Consider the following 22,670-nt stretch of genomic DNA (forward strand, 5'->3'; position numbering starts at 1 on the left):
GGAGAGAAGAGAGAAGAGAGAAAGATAGGGGGAGAAGAGAGAAGAGAGAAAGAGAAGGAGAGGAGCGAAGAGAGAATAGAGAAAGAGAGAGAGAAGGGGGAGAGGGAAGAGAGAATAGAGAAAGAGAGAGAGAAGGGAGAGAGAGAAGCGACAAAGAGAGAGAGAATCGAGAGAGAGAGGAGAGAAGAGAGGGAGAGAAGAAACGGAGAGAAGAGAGGGAGAGAGGAGGCGGAGAGAAGAGAGAGAGAGAGAAGAGAGGGAGAGAAGAGAGAGAGAGAGAAGAGAGGGAGAGAAGAGAGGGAGAGAAGAGAGGGAGAGAGGAGGGGGAGAGGAGAGAGGGAGGGAAGAGACGGAGAGGAGAGAGAGAGAGGAGAGAGGGAGAGAAGAGAAGGAGAGAAGAGAGGGAGAGAAGAGAGGGAGAGAAGAGAGAGAGAGAAGAGAGGGAGAGAAGAGAGGGAGAGAGAGAGAGAGAGAGAGAGAGAAAGAGGAGAAAAGAGAGAGATAGAGAGAGAGAGAGAGAGAGAGAGAGAGAGAGAGGGGGAAGGAGAGAGAGAGAGAGAGAGAGAGAAGAGAGAGAGAGAGAGAGAGAGGGAGAGAAGAAAGATAGAGAGAGAGAGAGGGGAGAAATAAGAGAGGAAGAGAGAGAGAGAGAGAGAGAGAGGGAGAGAAGAGAGGAGAATAGAGGGAGAGAAGAGAGAGAGAAGAGAGGGAGAGAGAGAGAAGAGAGGGAGAGAAGAGAGGGAGAGAAGAGAGAGAGAGAAGAAAGAGAGAGAAGAGAGGGAGAGAAGAGAGAGAGAAGAAAGAGAGAGAAGAGAGGGAGAGAAGAGAGAGAGAGAAGAAAGAGAGAGAAGAGAGAGAGAAGAGAGGGAGAGAAGAGAGAGAGAGAAGAAAGAGAGAGAAGAGAGGGAGAGAAGAGAGAGAGAAGAAAGAGAGAGAAGAGAGAAGAGAAAGAGAGAAGAGAGAGAGAGGAGAGAGAGATATCGTGTCTGTGGTCGAGGAATTGCGGAGATGAAGATAGATTGTGGGCCCTCTCCGCCTCTCGTGATGTCTCTTATCCAGTACAGATCAGTATTGTAGAGTACTCACTATATTTCACGATTTACACTCATATATGTATTATCTTCTTCTTCCCATGTTTAAAATGTAGCCTTCTTTTTTACTTGGTTATGTCAATGTACTTATTTGTCTATCAGAAGATATATAGACGTAAATCTGCTAATCATATTCTACTTGTGTAGCATATGACCATGCTTTAACTGTGTCAGCATGAGTGTCTTTATGTTCCCTAAAGTTGAAAAGGTTCAATACAATTGGCTATGAGTAGAAGCCAGAAAGAAGAAGTCTATCCTAGAGATAACTTCAAATTATGCTCAGTTGTAAAAGGTTAAAATCAATGGCAAGTAGCAAAAAATGCACATTAGAAAGGCAGCCCAAACTTTAGACTGATATAAAAAGGGTTAAAAAATACTCTAATCCTTACTGGAAAGTTGGATTCTCACCATGGACCCAAGAACACACATTGAAAAAATGTATTGTTCCACTTCGTTGAGGAATATTGAGGTAAGTTAAACAGTATTTACATTGGTTAGGAGTTCAATTTATACATCAGAAAGGATTGGCAGATAGGTTAAATATGATACGACCCTCAAGTTAGGGTGCAAAGCTCATTTGGGATCATCAGATATTAAACCTTTTTTACCAAGGAGAAATGTGGACCGTCAATTATTTCACTCTTTTTGGAGAATTAGAGTGAGCGGCAATTCTAATTTGCAAAAGGTGATATATTGTATGCACATAGTAATTGATGATAGATGGGTTGTATGAAAGAGTTGATGAACCCCGTCATAGCATTTGGCACACACGTTGCATCTTTGGTGCCTCATATTTTAAGCACTTTGAACTATTAATTGATACACCATCAACTAGGATATGTATACATATCTTAGATATATTTAATTTAGTGGGTTATCTAATAAGGAGTTAATATGACAATCAAGACATTAATGACTTGATTATATCACAACATAAAATATAATGTATCAGACTGATTCAGGACTTAGTTATTCAGGACTGATTCAGGACTTAATAAATCTTTACTGACTAACCCAATTAATTAACTAACCAAAAATATATATTAATTAGTCAATCATATATCAATTTATCACAATCAATAGAACAAATGGATCACACGTGAGGAGCCAAGCAATACCACAAGTTCCAAAAAGTACAAAGGAGTTCATCAACTATTCCATGGAACCTATATGTCATCAATTTCAATGTATCTTTAATCCCTTGAACACTCCAAACTCTATGAAGGACTTAGGGCATGGTCAAGTATCAAAACCTAATCAGTCATCCTATTTAGCACTGATGGACCAGGAGATCGTAAAAAAATGTTTAAATATTTTTATTGGATATTTATCATTTTTAAGTGCCATGCTATTAAGTTGATTTTTTCTCAAGGGCCTAAAAAGTTGGATAGGTCGACTATGAGCTTGTTATTTCTTGAGGAATAAACCCATAACTTGAGAGAGATTGAGATAGATAATGACTATGGGTAGCTAAGTTCAAATTGGGGAAAAATTTCAAACTGTCTATGACATATCTTCTTGGAAACTGAGCCACACATTACCCTCTGCCTGGCACAAGAAAAAAATTCAATTAAGATAGAACATTATGTGTCAATAAAATAGGTATTTGACTATTAGGAATTTGATTCACTGACTTTGGACCATGGGGACATTGCTTTCCACTATGTCAGACTCTATTGATCTTAGGTGATATAAACACATGAATAAACTATCAACTTTGATGTCTGACGTCGTCAGGGAACGTCGTCCGGAGGGTATCAAGACAAGGCTCTGATACCGAGATGATGTCGGATGTCTGATAAGCCTAAAAATGCGTGTAAATATGTCGTTGATTTGATGTTTAGACTTATACAATAAAATTTATAAATACCCTTAATCACTAAATATAGAATATAGAGCAAGCAAGGGGTCAAACCACAAGGAGGCAGCAAGTAAGAATTTTTATCCAATTTCAATGAATTAATTCAAAGATGAATTAATTGTCCAATTAATAAATCTTAATTATGCTTAATAGTGTTTTTAATTGATCAAAATCAAGTAAAAAAACTTAATTTTGATTTTAAATATTTCGGTCAGAAAGCTCAAGATAGAATTATTTCAATTATAAGATCAGATTAATTCAGATTACTAATTTCCCAATTATTATAAAATTTTAAGACAATTTTTATGAATTAAAATTGGGAATTTAATAATGAAGAAAGGGATTTTAAAATTGGACTTCAAGATTTATGAATTTTTTAATCAAATTTTGTTTTTAGGTTTTTTATATATTAAATTAAATTTCCAAATAATAAAAATTGAAATCTAGAGAGATAAACTAAACAAATTAACCTAGAGAGAGAGAGAGAAGAATTTCGGGAAAAGATGAAATCCGACCCTAAATTAAAATTCTAATGATGCAGAAATGTTCAGAATTGATGTAGAATTAAAGATCAAAAGCTAGATATTGAATCAGAATCAAAATGCGGTGCTAATTTCATTCAAAACAACTTTTAGGGCATGTACATTTCGCCCATGCCTTGGCGTTTTAGAATCGTTCAAGAAGAAGATTCAAATACAAATCAGAAACTTAGAAATTTGAGTGCAGAATCAATAACTGTCGAGTTCCAAAGCAACTCTTGTGTCCTTCCTGGCCAAATCCTTGGAGAGAGTTTCAAAAAGTCAATTTTGCCCTTTTTCAGACCTCTATTTAAGGATCCAACCGTAGGAATATAGAGGTGGAAAAGACAAACATGCCCTTAAAATTTCAGCCCAATTCGACGGCTAGATCTCAAGATATCACCATTTTACTGAGGGTTAATCCTAACCATTGGATTTAATTTATCTCTCCTCTAATAAGTTAGGAAATGGCGCTTCCTGATTGGCTGCTGCATTATTTCCTCATTTTCCTACGTCTTGGATCGCCATCTGACACGTGGTTGTCTGCGTCCGCCGTCCACAATCATTGGAGAATATTCCTTCTTTTTAAACGGCCAAGAAGAAGCCACATGGCCCTTCTCTGCTTTTTTTTCTAAAAAAAAGCACAAAAGGACAAATTAAGCCGCAATATTTGACCACACACGCGTCGTTGGCGCCTGCACAAATAATAATAAAAAAGTAAAAGACGAGGTAAACTTACCACCGATTAATTTTAAATACGCGGCATTGATTTTCGCATGCATTTCATGCACGCGGCGAATCGACGCTGCAAAAAAATTAAAAAAAACTTTCTTGTTTGCAAGTGCATGTCAGTTGCTGCGTGCATTAAATGCATGCGGCTAACCGATTCATGTGCAAAAAAAAGAACACGTGTGTCGCGGTTGGCGTGTGCATTTAATGCACGCGGCTAACCGACAAGGTATTTAAAAAAAACCTGCGGACACACCGACTCTTGTCTTTTTCATATATATATATATTATTATAAAAATGCTAAATAAATAGCATATGTATTATTTGAATAATAAAAAAATCATTTCTTGGCTAAATATTGGTCAGATAATTATATCAAAATATGGAAAAATTCCATAAAAATTATGAGAGCCCTTACCAACCTTTAACCAAGTATTTAGAGCCCTGTAAAAAATTCCTTCAATGAAATGAGGTTAAATACCATGTAAAAATTGATAAAAATTAGAAATAATAGTAAAATCAAAGTGTAAGTCATTTATCTTCATTTTTATATGATAACATGCAAATATAGTCATTAAAACACATAAATATAATTTAAAATTCATCAATTAATCATGTTAATTTGCAAGTTATCAGCGTCGTCGATGATGTCGACTGACGGGTAAATCCCTGAGGATATGTGACCACGTGATGTGATGGTTCCTAGGCAGATGTATGTGCAGGCACTGACTCGTGGGGTTTCACCGAGCTCCAAGCTCCGAGTTCGGGGTGGGCGACCAATGACAATGACAATGAACTTCTGACCCTCGTCGGAGCGACAACAACGACGACTATGGCGTCGAACGGAATAATTTCGTTGACGCTCGAACGTAACGGACGGGCTTGACCCGTACTTAAAAATTCATTCAATGCGTAGTTTTCAAGATATAAGCTCTCACCTAATCTAACCCGAGCGCGATGGAAAATATAGTGAAAGACGTAATATATTTGACGAGCAAGGGGAGCGACGTACCTCATCGGCGGTGTCGATCATCGTGGGAGTCTTCGTCGATGCAGTGATTGGTGCGAGCAGGTGGGGTAGAGGCGTGCTAGGGATGAGCACGGTGTAGCTCGACAGGCGACAAGGGCGCAGCCCTGGAGGGTGTCGAGGGGATAGATGAGGACGAGTTAGAAGCTGCGACAGCGACGAATACACTAGTCGGCCTGACGACGGCGCAACGACGTAACAGATCGTCGACGCAACTGCAGGTCCGTGGCGCGGGTAGGCGATAGTACCAGCTGCGGGGCCGTTCGGCACCGCGGTCGGCTGTGGTGTAGGCAAGAATCGTGCGGCGGAGAGGCTGGACTGGTTATGAAGGCTAAAGGCCGTCGTGCGGCCGAACAGCGCCCGCTAGGTGGAACCAAGATCACGGCTGATGTGAGTGCTGGTCGTGCAAGGCAGTGCCCGCTATGGGATGTCGTCGAATGGTCAACGCTTTAGAGTCACGGTAGGACCCGTAGGCATTGTCGGATGCGCTTCGGCTATGCAAATCGGTCAACACTTTAGTGGCTTACACGGTGCAGTTGGCGGGTTGTCGTCGAATCGTGGGACACGTCTGGAAACTCGTCCAAATGATGAGGCACTTACTGATAGCAGAGTCAGAAACTCGGTAGCAGTCAAAGCCTTCTGCAGCCCGTCAGCAGTCAACACCGCATCATCGACATAGGACCTTAAATAAGATTAGATAGTAAGAAAACGGACTTCATATACATACCTGATATGGGATATTAGTTAGGATTCAATGTAGGAAAATCTAGCGGCTAGGATTACACATAGATAGGCAAATCTAGTGGTTAGGATTAAATATAGATAGGCACATCTGACGGCTATGATTACAACGGCTAGATCAGTTTGAGTTACTTACTATAATTAAGTATTATTCAATATATAAAGATTGTATCAGACTGTGTTGTGATTTAATCAAGAATACCATCACAACTCTCTACTTCCCCTGTTCTTCCTCTCCTCTTCTTCTGCTCTTTCTCTTCTCTATCTTCTTCTTGTCCCTCTAGCGCGAGTACGAGAATCGATCCATGCTCTTTCCCTTATGTTAGCAAACTCTGGGCTGCGCGGATCCGAGGTGGTGCTCGGATAGATATGGCACAGGTATTCCTCCACCGTATCCCCCTCTCCTTCTCTCCGTTTTCCCTAGTATCTTCCCTATATGAGACCAAGAGTTTCTGAACAAAAAAAAACTCAATACGATAATCTGTCTGGTCTGATTATCTGCCAGTTATATAGGGGCATGATGGCCCTTACTAAGGGCTCCCATGCCCTTAGTAAGGGCACTTACTATGAGGAGGGGGGTCTTATACATAGGACCCCCGTTAATACGAAATAAACCTTAGTTTCTTGACACGTACTTGACGACACGGATACTGACACGATGAAAACAAAAACACAAACATAGTAAAACGACGAATAAAATGAGCACGAACCGGCAAAAATCAAACATTTGATGGCGCGGTGTCTTCACCGTTGCTTTGCCATACCGGTCGGCCGGGACGCGAACTGGTGCGCCATCGATGACGATGATGGCGGATCCGAAGAAGGCTTCGATGGAGTGGGCTGGTGCGGTCCATCAAACTTCTTAAGCTATTCTATTCACCATCATTGTCATCATTTTCTTATTCATGCTGTTCCTCTGCAAGTTTTCATTCTAATTCTTTTATCTGCTTCATCTTCCTACATCTTGTCTTCTTGTTTCTTCTAATCCTTTTTTTACTCCCTTACAATACCCTTATTTCACGTCTTCTTTCTTCTTCTTCTTCTTATTCTTTTATCCCCTTAAACTCCCCTTATAAATTGTCTTATTTTTTGCCTTGTATTATTTTATCTACTTTCTCTCCCTTTATTTCATGTTTTATTGCTTCTTCTTCTTCTTCTTCTTCTTCTTTTATCCACTTCATCTTCCCTTATATATTCTCTTCTTTTTTATCATTATATTTATTTATTTAATCCACTTTATCTCCCCTTATTTCATGTCTTCTTGATTATTCTTCTTCCTATTCTTTTTATCACACCATTTCCCCTTATATATTGTCTTATTTTATCACCTTATATTTATTCTTTTATCTACTCTCTCCCCTTATTTAATGTCTTCTTGATTCTTCTTCGTCCTATTCTTTATGTCACACCATTTCCCCTTATATATTGCCTTATTTTTTCGCCTTATATTTATTCTTTTATCCACTCTCTCCCCTCATTTAATGTCTTCTAGATTCTTCTTCTTGTTATTTTATCCAATTCATCTCCCCTAATATATTTTCTTATTTTTTGCCTTATATTTATTATTTTATCCACTTTCTCTCCCCTTATTTAATGTCTTCTTGCTTATTCTTCTTCTTATTCTTTTTATCACACCATTTCCCCTTATATATTGTCTTATTTTATCGCCTTATGTTTATTCTTTTATCTACTCTCTCCCATTATTTAATGTCTTCTTGATTCTTCTTCGTCCTATTCTTTTTGTCACAACATTTCCCCTTATCTATTGTCTTCTTGATTCTTATTCTTCTTCTTATTTTATCCACCTCATCTCCCCTAATATATTTTCTTATTTTTTTGCCTTATAATTATTCTTTTATCCACTTTCTCTCCCCTTATTTAATGTCTTCTTGATTCTTTTTCTTCCATTCTTTTTATCACACCATTTCCTCTTATATATTGTCTTATATTTTGGCCTTATATTTATTCTTTTATTCACTTTCTCTCCCCTTATTTAATATCTTCTTGATTCTTCTTCTTCCTATTCTTTTTGTCACACCATTTCCCGTTATATATTGTCTTATTTGTTCGCCTTATATTTATTCTTTTATCCACTCTCTCCCCTTATTTAATGTATTCTTGATTCTTATTCTTCTTCTTATTTTATCCAATTCATCTCCCCTAATATATTTTCTTATTTTTTGCCTTATAGTTATTCTTTTATCCACTTTCTCTCCCATTATTTAATGTCTTCTTGATTCTTCTTCTTCCATTATTTTTATCACACCATTTCCCCTTATATATTGTCTTATTTTTTCATCTTATATTTATTATTTTATCCACTTTCTCTCCCCTTATTTCATGTCTTCTTGATTCTTCTTCTTACTCTTTTATCCACCTCAACTCCCCTTATATACTGTCTTCTTTTTTCTCTTAATATTTATTCTGTTATCCACTTACTGTCCCCTAATTTCATATCTTATTGTTATTATTTACCCACTTCATTCCCCTTGTATATTGTCTTCTTTTTTCTCCTGATTTATTAGTTTATCCACTTTCTCTCCCCTTAGTTCATATATTCTAGCACTCACTATTCTTCTTCTTCTTATTATTATTAATGCCATTATTATCTCTAAATTATCCCCCTTTCATTCTAATATTACTGTTCTTAATCTTCTATCTCTTGAGATTACTTCTCTACAAATATTTGCACATTCTAAAATGAGAAATTATTTTTAAAATCTATTTTAATCATGTAAAATCCACCTGGCATTAGCTGATTGGCCCGTGCAAGCTTACCTGGCAGACGTTAATTCGTCGGATCGCAGAGCCCACGTTAAGAAAAAAGATCCGAGGGGACATCTTAACGAATGGGAAGAAGTTTGTTGAGTAACAAGAACTATCGACCTACTATCTACTTCAATGGCGGCGGCGGCGAGTAGAACTCCGATTGCAATGGCTCAATCTTCTTTGCAAGGTTTGCGGATCGCAATGTTTGAATTTGATTACGGTTCTATCGTTCTATCTATAAATTTATTTTTTTGGAAGGTGTAATTTGATCGAAAGTGGGTTTTTCTGCTCGTTTTCATGTCCGCGCGAGATTTTTCCATTTTTATGTTACTTTATTAATTGAACTAGAATTTTTTAGCTTGCTCATCGTAGTTCACCTTGCTCTGCGGTTCTTCTGCTGTCTCTAATATTTTGGTTGATTCATATTGCGGTATGTTTTCACGTAATTTAAATGGTGATGTGGCTCGATAAGCATTTTTTTCTTTTTGGAAGTTGGAACTTGACCGAAAGTGGTTTTTTCTGCTCGTTTTCATGTCCGCGCGAGATTTTTCCATTTTTATGTTACTTTATTAATTGAACTAGAATTTTTTAGCTTGCTCATCCTAGTTCACCTTGCTCTGCGGTTCTTCTGCTGTCTCTAATATTTTGGTTGATTCATATTGCGGTATGTTTTCACGTAATTTAAATGGTGATGTGGCTCGATAAGCATTTTTTTCTTTTTGGAAGTTGGAACTTGACCGAAAGTGGGTTTTTCTGCTCATTTTCATGTCTGCGCGAGATTTTTCCATTTTTATGTTACTTTATTAATTTAGCTAGAATTTGAACTTGCTCGTGCTAGTTCACGTCGCTCTGCGATTATTCTGCTGTCTCTAATCTTTTGGTTGATTCATATTGCAGTATGTTTTCCCGTAATTTAAATGGTGCTTGGTTTGATTGTGATAGTTTCCATTTGTGGATATTCGTGTTGGGAACTTTGTTTTTGGAAGGTTAAACCTTGGTTATTACGATTTGATTCGTAGATTATGGTTTTGGGAAGATTAAGCTTCAGGTGTTTCTCCTTGTTTTTAAAGCCGGCGCGATATTTTTTATTTTTTTCGCGTTCCTTTTATTTGAACTCGAATTTTAATTGGTGCCATGGTGGTTTCTTTGCTTGCTTGTGCTACTTCATATGGGCGAAGCTCATTCGGACATAGTTTTTTGCGGTTGGTTTCTATTTTTCTACTGCGTCTATTTTTGCCGTTGATTTATTTTACAGTGTGTTATTTGGGTTTTTTTTTGAAGAATGTGTAATCTAGTTATTTTTAGTTTGCTGCTGAATTTTGTGATCGTAGTCTGATTTTCGGTGGTCAATACAAAAGCATCTCATCTTTACTACAACATTTTTGTTTGCTGTTTATCATTTTTTTCCTGGCAGAAGGAAAGATGCGAGTAGTTGAGAGGAAAAAAAAATTGAATTCATCTCATTGAATCTACATAGGTTAGGGAGTTTTCCAAATTAGGGTTTCATAATTAGGTCACCATCTCTCTTGACAGTATAAAACTGGGGTGGTGTGAGTTTAAATAGTAAAAGAACTCAACTAAAGCTGGAGTCACGTGAAGATTATTTGTAGGAGCGAAGGATAGAGGATGCAACTTATTAGGTTCATTCATTGTTCTTCGTTTTACAGAAATCAATGAATTTTAAACTAAACTGTATCTTTTGTCTGGGATCGGAAGATACATCTATTGAGTCATCTGAATATTCGGATTTGTTTTCGCGTAAATTTTATTTTATCTTATCTCTTATCTGGAATTATCTCATTTTCGTTTGGTTTGATTCGGTTAACTTGTATCAGATAGTTGAGGTAATTTATTGCATAACTTATGACATAGTCTATGTAAATACAGGAAAGCTTCAATCGTTACAATTCAAAACATTTTTGGACTTGAAATTCGGACTAACATGTGAGTTAAATCCACGTCACATCTGCTGCAGAAGTTGTGGAAGACGGAAAAAATAAGGCGGAGCCCAACAATGTGGGCCCACATCCCGATGATCAGAGAGCACAAATCTCCGCACATGCCTCAGGTAAAGATCTAGGTTTTCACTTTATATTGATGGGTTCATTAACCGATAGTTCACGACTGACACAAAAATCAACTTTGGGAACTGCAGGTCATGAAGAAAATAATGATGTAGGAACTGCGACTAATGCTGCAGGAAAAATAGGTCAAAATTGGTTATCGAATTACCCAGAAAGAGGTATCCATTTTGAAGGAGTCCTCATTCAGGAGTTAGACGGCAGCAATAACACTCTTCATTTGGGTGGAGGTAGGTTTTGTGCTGAGAACCCATCTTAATGTTTATGAACTGACCCGAAGAACATTTCATTCATTCTTCTGATTAGGGTTTTGCAGATCCTGATGACGTTGGTGTATGACACATACGTTGAGATTTTTTGATGGTTTGCCGATTATCGACTCAATAACAATGGGTGTCCATATCAATATTGTTTTCACCTTCAGACGTCTTTACATTTCCTTCATCTTCATCATCAACTAGGCCATTTGATGTTGATGACACAATTGATTGGCTTGCTGATTTTCTTTCATTAAAATTTTACTAAGTTGATGGTTGACGTTGATTGATGGTTTCTGCTGTCCTTGATACCCTGTCAACGTCAACTGTCAACTATATCATCAACAGCCACCCTAAAATTTGCCAACATCAATGTTGTCATCAATGACAATGAAGGTTGATGGCATTGATGAATATGTTGATGTTGAAAAGTGCCAAAACCCAATGTCTTGTACGAAAATAACGCTGGATATGTTTCAGATTCACATGAGGTGACCATCGGTGATAACAAGAAAAGAAGGAAATCCAAGAAGGGAAACAAGGAGAAGAATGAGAAGTCAGCACGTGTGGAATTGATTGAAAAAGAGGAATCTAGTCTTTTGAAATCTGAGATTGCAGGGAATGAAAGCGAGCCATTCCGTGGAACTGCATTGAAGAGAGATCCATCTTTATCTCTAGAAGGAACAGACAGATCAGTTTTAAAGAAGGATAATTCCTTGCCTGGAGACAGAGAAAGTGACAGAGCTTCGAATGAAAGAACGGAAGACATCCAGAAAAAAGGAAAAAAGAGACATAGAAAGAAGAAGCCGCCTCAGCAACAGCCTTCAAATGACTTCTTGAGAATAAATGAAATAAAGCCTGTGGAATTACTGAAGAGTGTGATCACTCATTCAGCTAGCTGCGCTGTCTTGGGTTCTGTAACATATAGAGATGTGGGAAAAAATTCCTCGAATGTTGACTCTGTGACTGTGAATTCATCAAGTGCAGTTTTCAATAGAGAGCCTTCTTTAATTGCAGTGCAAAAAGGGGAGGCAGCTTCAAACAGAGGAATAACCAAGAAAAGAAAGAGGTCAAAAAAGCGAAAACCTCTGAATAACGGGGGGCCAATAAATGATCCAAAATCCTGTGAACAGATGGACACGGACATAAATAAATCAACTGATTGCAGTGCCTTGCGTTCTCAGGAAGATCATCGTTTGGGACCATCCAAGCCCATAGAAAAGGTGGATACAGTGAAGCAGGGAATTTCTTCTTCAAATAGTAATTTCCCGAGAGTTCCATCTAATTCAGCTACGGAGTTGCTAAAGAATGAGATCATTGATTCAGCTGGCTGCGCGGTCTTGGTTTCTCAAACTGATAGAGATGTGGGAGAAGTTTCCGTGAATGTTGATTCTGTGATTGTGGATTCATCAAGTGCAGTTTGCGATAGAGAGCTTTCTTTACTTGTAGTGCAGGAAGGGGAGGCAGCTTCAAATGGAGGAATAATCAAGAAAAAAAAGAAGCCAAAAAAGCGAAATCCTCTGAATAACGCGGTGCCAGAAAATGATGCAAAATTGGGTGAACTGATGGAGACGGAGACAAATAAATCAACTGATTTCAGTGCCTCGCATTCTCAGGAAGATCACTGTTCGCAATCTTCCAAGCCCATAGAAAAGGTGGAGACAGTGAATCAGGGAATTTTTTTTACAAATAGTAATTTGAAGAGAGTTCCATCTAATTCTGTCACTGAGTTTCTGAAGAATGAGATCACTGATTCGGCTGGCTGCGCTGTATTGGTTTCTGCAACAGATAGAGATGTGGGGAAAATTTCCGCCAATGTTGATGTGATTGTGGATTCAACAAGTGCAGTTTGCAACAGAGAACCTTCTGTACTTGAAGGGCAGGAAGGTGAGGCAGCTTCAAACGGAGGAATAACCAAGAAAAGAAAGAAACCAAAAAAACAAAAGCCTCGTCATAACGCGGCACTGGAAAATGATGCAGAATCGGGTGAACAGATGCGGGCAGAGATAAATAAATCAACTGACCGAAATTCCTTGCACTGTGAAGAAGATCACCTTGCACCACTATCCAAGCCCATAGAAAAGGTGGATAATTTACCGAGAGTTCCATCTAACTCAGCTACTGAGTTGCTAAAGAATGAGACTACTAATTCAGGTGGCTGCACTGTCATGGTTTCTCAAACAGGTAGAGATGTGGGAGAAACTTCCTCAAATGTTGAGTCTGTGACTGTAAATTCATCGAGTGCAGTTTGTAATAGAGAGCCTTCATTGATTGTAGTGCAAAAAGGGGAGACGGCTTCAAACGGAGGAATAACCAAGAAAAGAAAGAGGCCAAAAAAGCGAAAACCTCTCAATAAGGCGGGGCCAATAAATGATTCAGAATCCGGTGAACAGATGAAGACGGAGATAAATAAATCAACTGACTGCAGTGCGTTGCGTTCTCAGGAAGGTCACCGTTCCCAACCATCCAAGCCCATAGAAACGGTGGAGACAGTGAATCAGGGAATTTTTTCTACAAATAGTAATTTCACGAGAGTTCCATCTAACTCAGTCACTGAGTCGCTAAATAATGAGATCACTGATTCAGCTGGCTTGGTTTCCGTAACAGATAGAGATGTGGGGAAAGTTTCCTTTAATGTTGATGTGACTGTGGATTCATCAAGTGCATTTTGCAATAGACAGCCTTCTGTACTTGTAGGGCAGGAAGGTGAGGCAGCGTCAAATGCGGCGCCAGAAAATGATGCAAAATCGGGTGAACATATGCAGGCAGAGATAAATAAATCAACTGACCGAAGTTCATTGCAGTGTGAAGAAGATCACCTTCAGCAACCATGCAAGCCCATAGAAAATGTGGATAATTCACCGAGAGTTCCATCTTATTCAGCGACGGAGTTGCTAAAGAATGACATCACTGATTCAGCTGGCTGTGCTGTCTTGGTTTCTCAAACAGGAAGAGATGTGGGAGAAGCTTCCGTGAATGTTGATTCTGTGATTGTAGATTCATCGAGTGCAGTTTGCGATAGAGAGCCTTCTTTACTTGTAGTGCAGGAAGTGGACGCAGCTTCAAACGGAGTAGTCAAGAAAAAAAAGAAGCCAAAAAAACGAAATCCTCTTACTAATGCGGTGCCAGAAAATGATGCGAAATTAGGTGAACAGATGAAGACGGAGATAAATAAATCAACTGATTGCAGTGTGTCGCATTCTGAAGAAGATCACTGTGGCCAACCATCCAAGCCCAGAGAAAAGGTGGATTCAGTCAATCAAGGAAAATGTTCTACAAATGGTAATTCACGGATAGTTCCATCTAATTCAGCAGCTGAGTTGCCAAAACATGAGATCACTGATTCAGCTGGCTGCGCTGTCTCGGTTTCTGAAACAGAAAGAGATGTGGGAAAAGTTTCCTCAAATGTTGATTCTGTAACTGTGGATTCATCAAGTGAAGTTTGCAATAGAGAGCCTTCTTTAATTGTATTGCAAAAAGGGGATGCAGCTTCAAACGGAGGAAAAGACAAAAAAAGAAAGAGGCCGAAAAAGCGAAAACCTCTCAATAAGGTGGCACCAGAAAATGATGCAAAATTGGGTGAACAGATGAAGACCGAAATAAATAAATTAGCTGACTGCAGTGCCCCGGGTTTTGAAGAATATCACCATTCGCAACCATCCAAGCCCCTAGAAAAGGTGGATACAGTGAATCAGGGAAGTTTTTCTATAAATGGTGATTCGCCGAGAGTTCCATCTACTTCAGCGACGGAGTTGATAAAACATGAGATCACTGATTCTGCTGGCTGCACTGTCTTGGTTTCTGAAACAGATAGAGATGCGGGAAAAATTTCCTCGAATGTTGATTCTGTGACTGTGGATTCATCAAGTGCAGTTTGCAGTAGGGAGCCTTCTATACTTGTAGTGCAGGAAGGTGAGACAGTTTCAAACGGAGGAATAACCAAGAAAAGAAAGAAGCCAAAAAAGCGAAAACCTCTCAATAACGTCTTGCCAATTAATGATACAAAATCCAGTGAACAGATGAAGACAGAGATGAATAAATCAACAGACAACAGTGCCTTGCGTTCTGAAGAAGATCAACTTGCGCAACCATCCAAGTCCATAGAAAGGATTGATACAGTGAATCCGGAAAATTTTTCAACAAACAGTAATTCGCTGAGAGTTCCCTCTGTTACTGTTGAATTAGAAGGTATCACTGCTTCAAACGACGCCATAGTAATTGCAAAGAAAAGTACAAGAAAGAGAAAGAGGAAGACAAAAGCTTGTGAGAATGCTTCATTGGTGAATGAAGCATCATTGTCCTTGGATACTGCTCAAGAGCTTGAAAAGGATAACCCACCTGTCCTACAGAAGCCAGATCATGCTATTGAGCACGAAACTTCTTCATCTAAGAAAGGCAATACTTTTGAATCAGATTTGGGTAGAACGTTGACCGTGCCCATCAAGAAAAAACTGTTAGTTCTTGATCTTAATGGTTTGCTCGTTGATGTTGTTGCTGGTTCGTGTGGTTTTTGCCGGTCGAAAATAAAAGTTTCTGGAAAGTCCGGTAAGCATATACTAATGGAATCATTCTCTCATTTTGGTGCACGTTGGATTTTCATTGAAATTCAATATTCTTTTTTTTTGTTTCAGTGTTTAAAAGACCCTTCTGTGATGAGTTTGTCGACTTCTGCTTTAAGAATTTTGTCATTGGTATCTGGTCGTCGCGAATGAAGTAAGCTTTTAAGGTCTGCTTTTTTATTGTGTTATCCCACATTTAATTTGTTTTCGTGTTTCTATGCAGGAGAAATTTGAATCCCATTGTTGATTATGTTTTTGGGAAGAGGAAGAAGATGCTTATGTTCCGTTGGGTGAGTCTCTGACATTTTTCTGCATGTCCAAGTTACTGACGTGCGGCACGTCCAACTCTTTTGGCTTAAAAAGATATTTGCGAAATTGTCTTTGATTTCTATTTTTGCAAACTTGTTCACTCTGGTTGGCAGGCCCGATCCTCCCCCAGGCCTCACGCCTGATTCGGCTACTGAAATCTTGAAAAAAACTTTCCGCTTCATTATTTATTCTAGAACCCGCACTTGCTGAATCTTCTCGCGTGCGTCTTCTTTTCTTCCTTTGATATTGCTTGGAGAAGAATCGTTGCTTATCACGATGATTGAAAGTTACTAATGTGCGGCGTGTCCAACTCTTTTGGGTTAAAAAGATATTTCCAAAATTGTCTTTGATTTCTATTTTTGCAAACTTCTGCTCTCTGGTTGGTAGGCCCAATCCTGCTCCCCCAGCCCTCGCACCTGATTCGTCTACTGAAATCTTGAAAAAGACTTCCCGCATCTTTATTTATACTAGATCCGGCACGTGCTGGGTCTTCTCACATGCGTCTTCTTTTCTTCCTTTGATATTGCTTGGAGAAGAATCGTTGCTTATCACGATGATTCAAAATTAGTCATCATCCACCAACCTTACCAGAGTCTCTCTGGGGTCCCTTGCATGCGCTCTTATCTCTCTTCTGGGGTCTGATCTTCTCCGTGCAGGATCGATCAAAGTGCACATTCACGGGCTTCAAGACAATGGAACGGCCGTTCAAGCCGCTTGTTCTCAAGGAACTTAGACTACTCTGGGACAATGAGCGCGGTTCCCTTCCTTGGCAGCCTGGCCACTTCTCCCCTTCCAACACGCTCCTCATCGACGATTCCCCTTACAAGGCGCTCTGCAACCCTGTAATCTCTCTCTCTCTCTCTCTAACTGTTCCGATCATTTTCTGCTTATTATCTCTGTATGTGCAGCTTCACACGGCCATATTCCCAAAGCCGTACTGCTTCAAGGACACTGGAGACGATGCATTGGGTAAGTTTCCTCTTTGAATCATTAATAAATGCGATTCTTCTAAGTTGACACCAAGTTAAAGGGATGAAATGGGAGAAAGAAAGGAAACATGAATTCAGGGGTTCCATGGAGAACTGGTTTTATGGTATTTTTGAGATGGTGGTGGCATGGAGGGTGAAATGTAATCCGGCAAAGAAAGTATCTTGAAGCATTAGTTTGTTTTGTGCCATTTAAGAAGTGGTGATGGAAAGTTGAAAGTAGGGCTCGGCATAAAGCATGACAAGGACAATGACGATGATGATGATGACGAAGACGAAGACAATGAAATTCTGATGATGATGACTAAATATCATTGTCGTCATCAGCATATTCATCTTCATCTTCATCCATCGGTTTCCGAACTGACATCCATCAGTTTTTTAGGCTATCATTGTTATCGTCGCCATCGAGACGATGGAGATGGAAATATTTAGGGATGATGATGACAAATTCATCATCAACTATCATTAAAAGAAATGATACAAAAGAGTTCGGCCTTTGAGGGAATTTTGAGCTGGTAAAGTATAATATAAGTTGAAAAATTAAGCAAAAGTCAGAACATCGAGACAAGTTTTTTTTTCAACAATTTTTGAACTGGTAACATGAAATGTTGGATTGAGAAATTTTCAAAATAATGAAAGATTATTTGGAACTGATTTAAATGAACAAGTATTTTGTTGAGACTGAAGACAATAAGGAAATATAAATTGTCCATCTTTGATTCTGCTTCTGAACAGGTCGGCGAGGGAGTCTGAGAACTTATCTCGAGGCGCTTGCGATGGCGGACGACGTACAGGATTATGTCAGCCGACAGCCTTTTGGACAGCCGGCGATCGGGGCCGAAAGCCCCTCATGGGACTTCTATTCGAAAATCATTGAGAAGATGAACAACAAGCGCCTAAAAAAAGGGGGATTTGAGCTCACCTGCTCAGCAAACTAGCGATCCGCTCGCCACGTGAGTAAGAATTCTCGTAGCCTCGTCCTCTCTCGCTCTCTCGATCCTTGGTTAACTTTTACATTTCTATTCAAATCATCCCTTGCTTCTTATCCAACCGACATATCTACTTAGGTTCTTTCTATTCTTCCATTTCACTCTCCATCTCTCAGTCTCTCTCCGGGGTAGCTATTCCCCAATTATCATTCCCCTCACTTTCTCTCTGTAGCTGGTTACCTGTTTTCTGAATTCTTGGCCTCTTTGTAACTTATTCTAATATATGTTCTCTCTCTCTCTCTTTCTAGTCTATTACCCATTGATCCACTTCATTCTCTCTCTAGTTTATTACCCTTCTACTTGCACTCTTTCACTTGCTTGTTACCCGTGTGCCCATCTGCTCCCTCTCTCTCTCTCTCCCTATCATAATATCCATTTTCTGCAGTCTCTTTCTTCCCATCATATTACCAATTCAGCCATCTTCTATTGCTCTCTCATCCTATCATATTACCCATTCAGCCATCTTCTATCTCTCTCTCTCTCTTCCTATCATATTACCCATTCAGCCATCTTCTATCTCTCCCTCTCTTCCTATCATTTTACCCATTCAGTCATCTTCTATCTCTCTCTCTTCCTATCATATTACCCATTCGGTCATCTTCTATCTCTCTCATCCTATCATATTACCCATTCAGTCATCTTCTATCTCTCTCTCATCCTATCATATTACCCATTAAGCCGTCTTCTATCTCTCTCTCTTCCTATCATATTACCCATTCAGTCATCTTCTATCTCTCTATCTCTTCCTATCATATTACCCATTCAGCCATCTTCTATCTCTCTCTCTTTCTTCTAATCATATTACCCATTCAGCCATCTTCTATCTCTCTCTTATCCTATCATATTACCCATTAAGCCATCTTCTATCTTTCTTTCTCTTCCTATCATATTACCCATTCAGCCATCTTCTATCGCTCTCTCTTCCTATCATATTACCCATTCAGGCATCTTCTATCGCTCTCTCTTCCTATCATATTACCCATTCAGGCATCTTCTATCGCTCTCTCTTCCTATCATATTACCCATTCAGTCATCTTCTATCTCTCTCTCATCTTATCATATTACCCATTAAGCCACCTTCTATCTTTCTCGCTCTTCCTATCATATTACCCATTCAGCCATATTCTATCACTCTCTCTTCCTATCATATTTTACCCATTCAGCCATCTTCTATCGCTCTCTCATCCTATCATATTACCCATTAAGCCATCTTCTATCTCTCTCTCTCTCTTCCTATCATATTAACCATTCAGCCATCTTCTATCTCTCTCTCTCTCTCTTCCTATCATATTTTACCCATTCAGCCATCTTCTATCGCTCTCTCATCCTATCATATTACCCGTTAAGCCATCTTCTATCTCTCTCTCTCTCTCTCTCTCTCTCTTCCTATCATATTACTCATGAAGCCATCTTCTATCTCTCTCTCTTCCTATCATATTGCACTCACTTACCAGCTTGTCACCCATTTTCTACAGTCTCTCTTCTCTCTTCCTGACCTACTGCGCACTTAGCGAATTCTATTTCTCTCTCTAGCTTCTACTCTCTTGCACTCTCTCCCTAGCTTGTCACCCATATGCCCATCTGCGATCTCTCTATCTAACGTAGTATCCATATTTTACCATCTCCTAATTCTTTGGACTTCCATATACTTGTAAGACTTTATTTTTCTATGACGTTAGTCTTCAACTAACCTATCAACATGAATAAGTTTCGATATAACTTATAACTTTGGGCAGATAAAATCAGTCCCAAAAATTTCATATCTCATTTTTAAGTGAATTATCAAATCTTTATCATTCGTCCTACAGAAAAGAGATTCACAGAATTTATTAGAAACTTCGGTTGTTAGGAAATGTTTCCTCCTTTGCAAGGTTAAAAAAGTCAAATATTTTGTACCGTGAATCCATGTAATCATTTTCTATGAGATTATTAAGAAATGGTCGTAATTAGGGGAAAAGATAATCGATTAAAATCACTAATAAATATAATTGTCTTTTAATTGCCCAAAAGCTTTAAACAAGGTTCAATCTATTAGCCTTCATGGGTTTCTGGCTGTATTTTTTCTCCAAATTAATCTTGGTGTTAAGGATGAACAGATGTCTTGTTTTATGACTTTATATGATGAACTCAAAATGCCAGAGCCCTTGGTTTTGGCAGTGATATTTCTCTGGACCTTTGACCAATTCATGTGATTTTTAGGCCATCAAGATCATCTAGATCTTAGCTTTCCAATGAGTAAAAGAACAAGCTTTGTTGCGACATAAAATTTTAAACCTGTTTGTTTTTGTCAAAATATATCATTGCACAAGGGAAGAAAGGGTAACCATATGTATATAAGAAGATTGCCATGTATCAGATTTCTATGCTTGCCTCAAGACCGGATAGGTGGGTCTGATAAGCTTGTTATTCTTGAACTTAAAAATATACTTTTGATGTCAATAAATCTATGTTTTTATAATAAATGATAGAAAATTATGGGATAAACTCATAATATAGAAAAATAAAAGTGGCTGATGGAAAGTTGCATAACTTGTTGAGGATTCCGTTTCATGCACAGTACTTTAATGTAGAATCCCTTGGTTTATACAAGAATAATTAAAAAATGTAGAGTATAAGAAACATGCATTTTTTCACTAATTCAGATGCATTAAAATGTTGATAATGGCATGTAGATGAATAATGAATGATTATGCTTAACCTCCTTTATAGAATTCAAAAAATTAGATCAGTGTATGTGCCTAAAATACATAAAATTGGGGAATCATGAGATAAAAGCATTTTTTCATCATTTTAATGCACTTAAAGATGCTACAAATGTTTTACGTTCTGAAGTTGATGGTTGTAAGTATCAAATTCAATCTAGATGGTACCATTCTTCACTCTTGAGACTCCAACTTGCTCATGGTGACCCATGCACATAATATAAATTATTATGTGAAATATTATCCAGTTTCTTATATTAACTTGATTCAAGTTATTGCATCCCTTTTTATCAATTGACAATAAAGTCTCACCCAGATTAATCTCCCCAATACATTTAAGGTGATCTATGTAACTGTCCTTTTGGATCAGCCTTCTCTTTTACTTTTTATCTATGCGATTTAAGACAAGTATGCAAGCTTTGGTATAAATCCATGGTCTCGAATAGAGTCTTCATGTATGTTCTGAGAAATTTACTTGCACATGAACCAAGTATGGGATTGGCTTAAGCCATATATTTTCAGTTATTCTTATTCAAATAGAAATTTGAAGGCTCTGTTACATTGGTTGTAGATATTGATAATTTTCGGGATTGGACAACACAAATCCTAGACCACCAACAGGGTTAACAGAGAAAAGCATTCCATTTCACTAATGACGCCCACACATCCATATATGAGATGTTAATATGGGCTGTAAGTATTGGGCCTATTATAACAAGCCATCTAATTAAACACAGAAAGTAAACATAAGGGTAAATATGGAAAGTACGAATATGGAAAGAAAGAAAATGAAATAGAGTTTGTCGCTAACACCCCCCCTCAAGCTGGGAGGTAGATGCTTCTAACTCCCAGATTGGACGTATGCTGTTGAAAGGAATTTCCTTGCAACCCTTTAGTGAGAAGATCTGCTACTTGTCGAGTAGTAGGCACATATAGCAATTGGATGCTCCTCTGATCAATCTTCCATCTTATGAAATGTCTATTAATTTTAATGTGCTTCATTTGATCACGCTGCACTGGATTACGGGCTATGTCTATAGCCAACTTGCTATCATAGTATACACTGATCGGTTCTGTTTTCAGTAGCTGTAGGTCATTTAAGATAATTCTCAGCCAAAGTCCTTCACAAATGCCCTCTTTTTAGTGCTCTGTACTCAGCCTCCGCACTTGATAAAGCCACAACCGACTATTTCTTACTCCTCCAGGTAACTAAATTTCCTCCAAGGAATGAGCAATATCCAGTGGTTGATCTTCAATCCATGAGCAAACCGCCATAATCTGAATCTGTATAACCTTCCAAATTGATTCCACCGTGTCTTCTGAATATTAGCCCATGTCCTGTTATACCCTTAAGTATGACAATACTCGAGTTGCAGCCTGCCAATGAGGTTCTCTTGGACTCTACATGAACTGACTCAGAAGTCCAACAACAAAAATGATGTCTGGTCTCGTATAATTCAAGTAGACAAGTCTTTCCATTAATCTATGGTACATCTCCTTATTTACCGGAGTTGCGTTTTCACAGTTGCCTAATTTCAGATTTGCTTCCATTGGAGTTGCACATGGTTTACAATCACTCATTCCAGTCTCTTCCAATAAGTCAATAATATACTTCCGCTGACAAATGAAAATGGCTTCTTTTGAGTATGCGACCTCGATACCCAAGAAATATCTTAACTGTCCCCGAGATTTAACTTCAAATAGCTTGGATAATTGGTTGCCCAATGCCTCTATCTCTTGCTCATCATCACCAGTGATAATGATGTCTTCCACATACACAAGAAGAATCAAGACTGATTCACAAATAGAGTATGATCACCGTTTCCTTGCATATATCCCATATTCTTCAATGATTGAGATAACTTCTCAAACCATGCCTGAGGAGACTGCTTTAGTCCATACAAGGTTCTTTTCAACTTGCAAACTTTAGGTGCAGCCATGTGAGAGTAATAGCATGGGGGTAATTGTATATAAATTTCTTCTTCCAATTCCCCATCGAGAAATGCATTTTTTACATCATATTGATGCAATTTACACCCAAGAGATGC

At 38.5% G+C, this 22,670-nt stretch overlaps 1 protein-coding gene across 1 annotated transcript; it reads left to right on the forward strand.

Annotated features, from left to right (window-relative positions):
- Positions 1-8,772: 8,772 nt before the first annotated feature.
- LOC144707583 (uncharacterized) lies at positions 8,773-19,685 on the forward strand. Its single transcript, XM_078580771.1, has 9 exons — positions 8,773-8,923; positions 10,712-10,804; positions 10,892-11,047; positions 11,555-15,619; positions 15,706-15,787; positions 15,857-15,923; positions 16,599-16,784; positions 16,851-16,911; positions 17,667-19,685. The coding sequence occupies exons 1-9, from the start codon at positions 8,869-8,871 to the stop codon at positions 17,867-17,869; spliced, it is 4,968 nt and encodes a 1,655-aa protein (XP_078436897.1). The 5' UTR covers positions 8,773-8,868; the 3' UTR covers positions 17,870-19,685.
- Positions 19,686-22,670: the final 2,985 nt, after the last annotated feature.

This window comes from Wolffia australiana, chromosome 9 (assembly GCF_029677425.1).
Source record: "Wolffia australiana isolate 7733 chromosome 9, ASM2967742v1".
NCBI lineage: Eukaryota > Viridiplantae > Streptophyta > Magnoliopsida > Alismatales > Araceae > Wolffia > Wolffia australiana.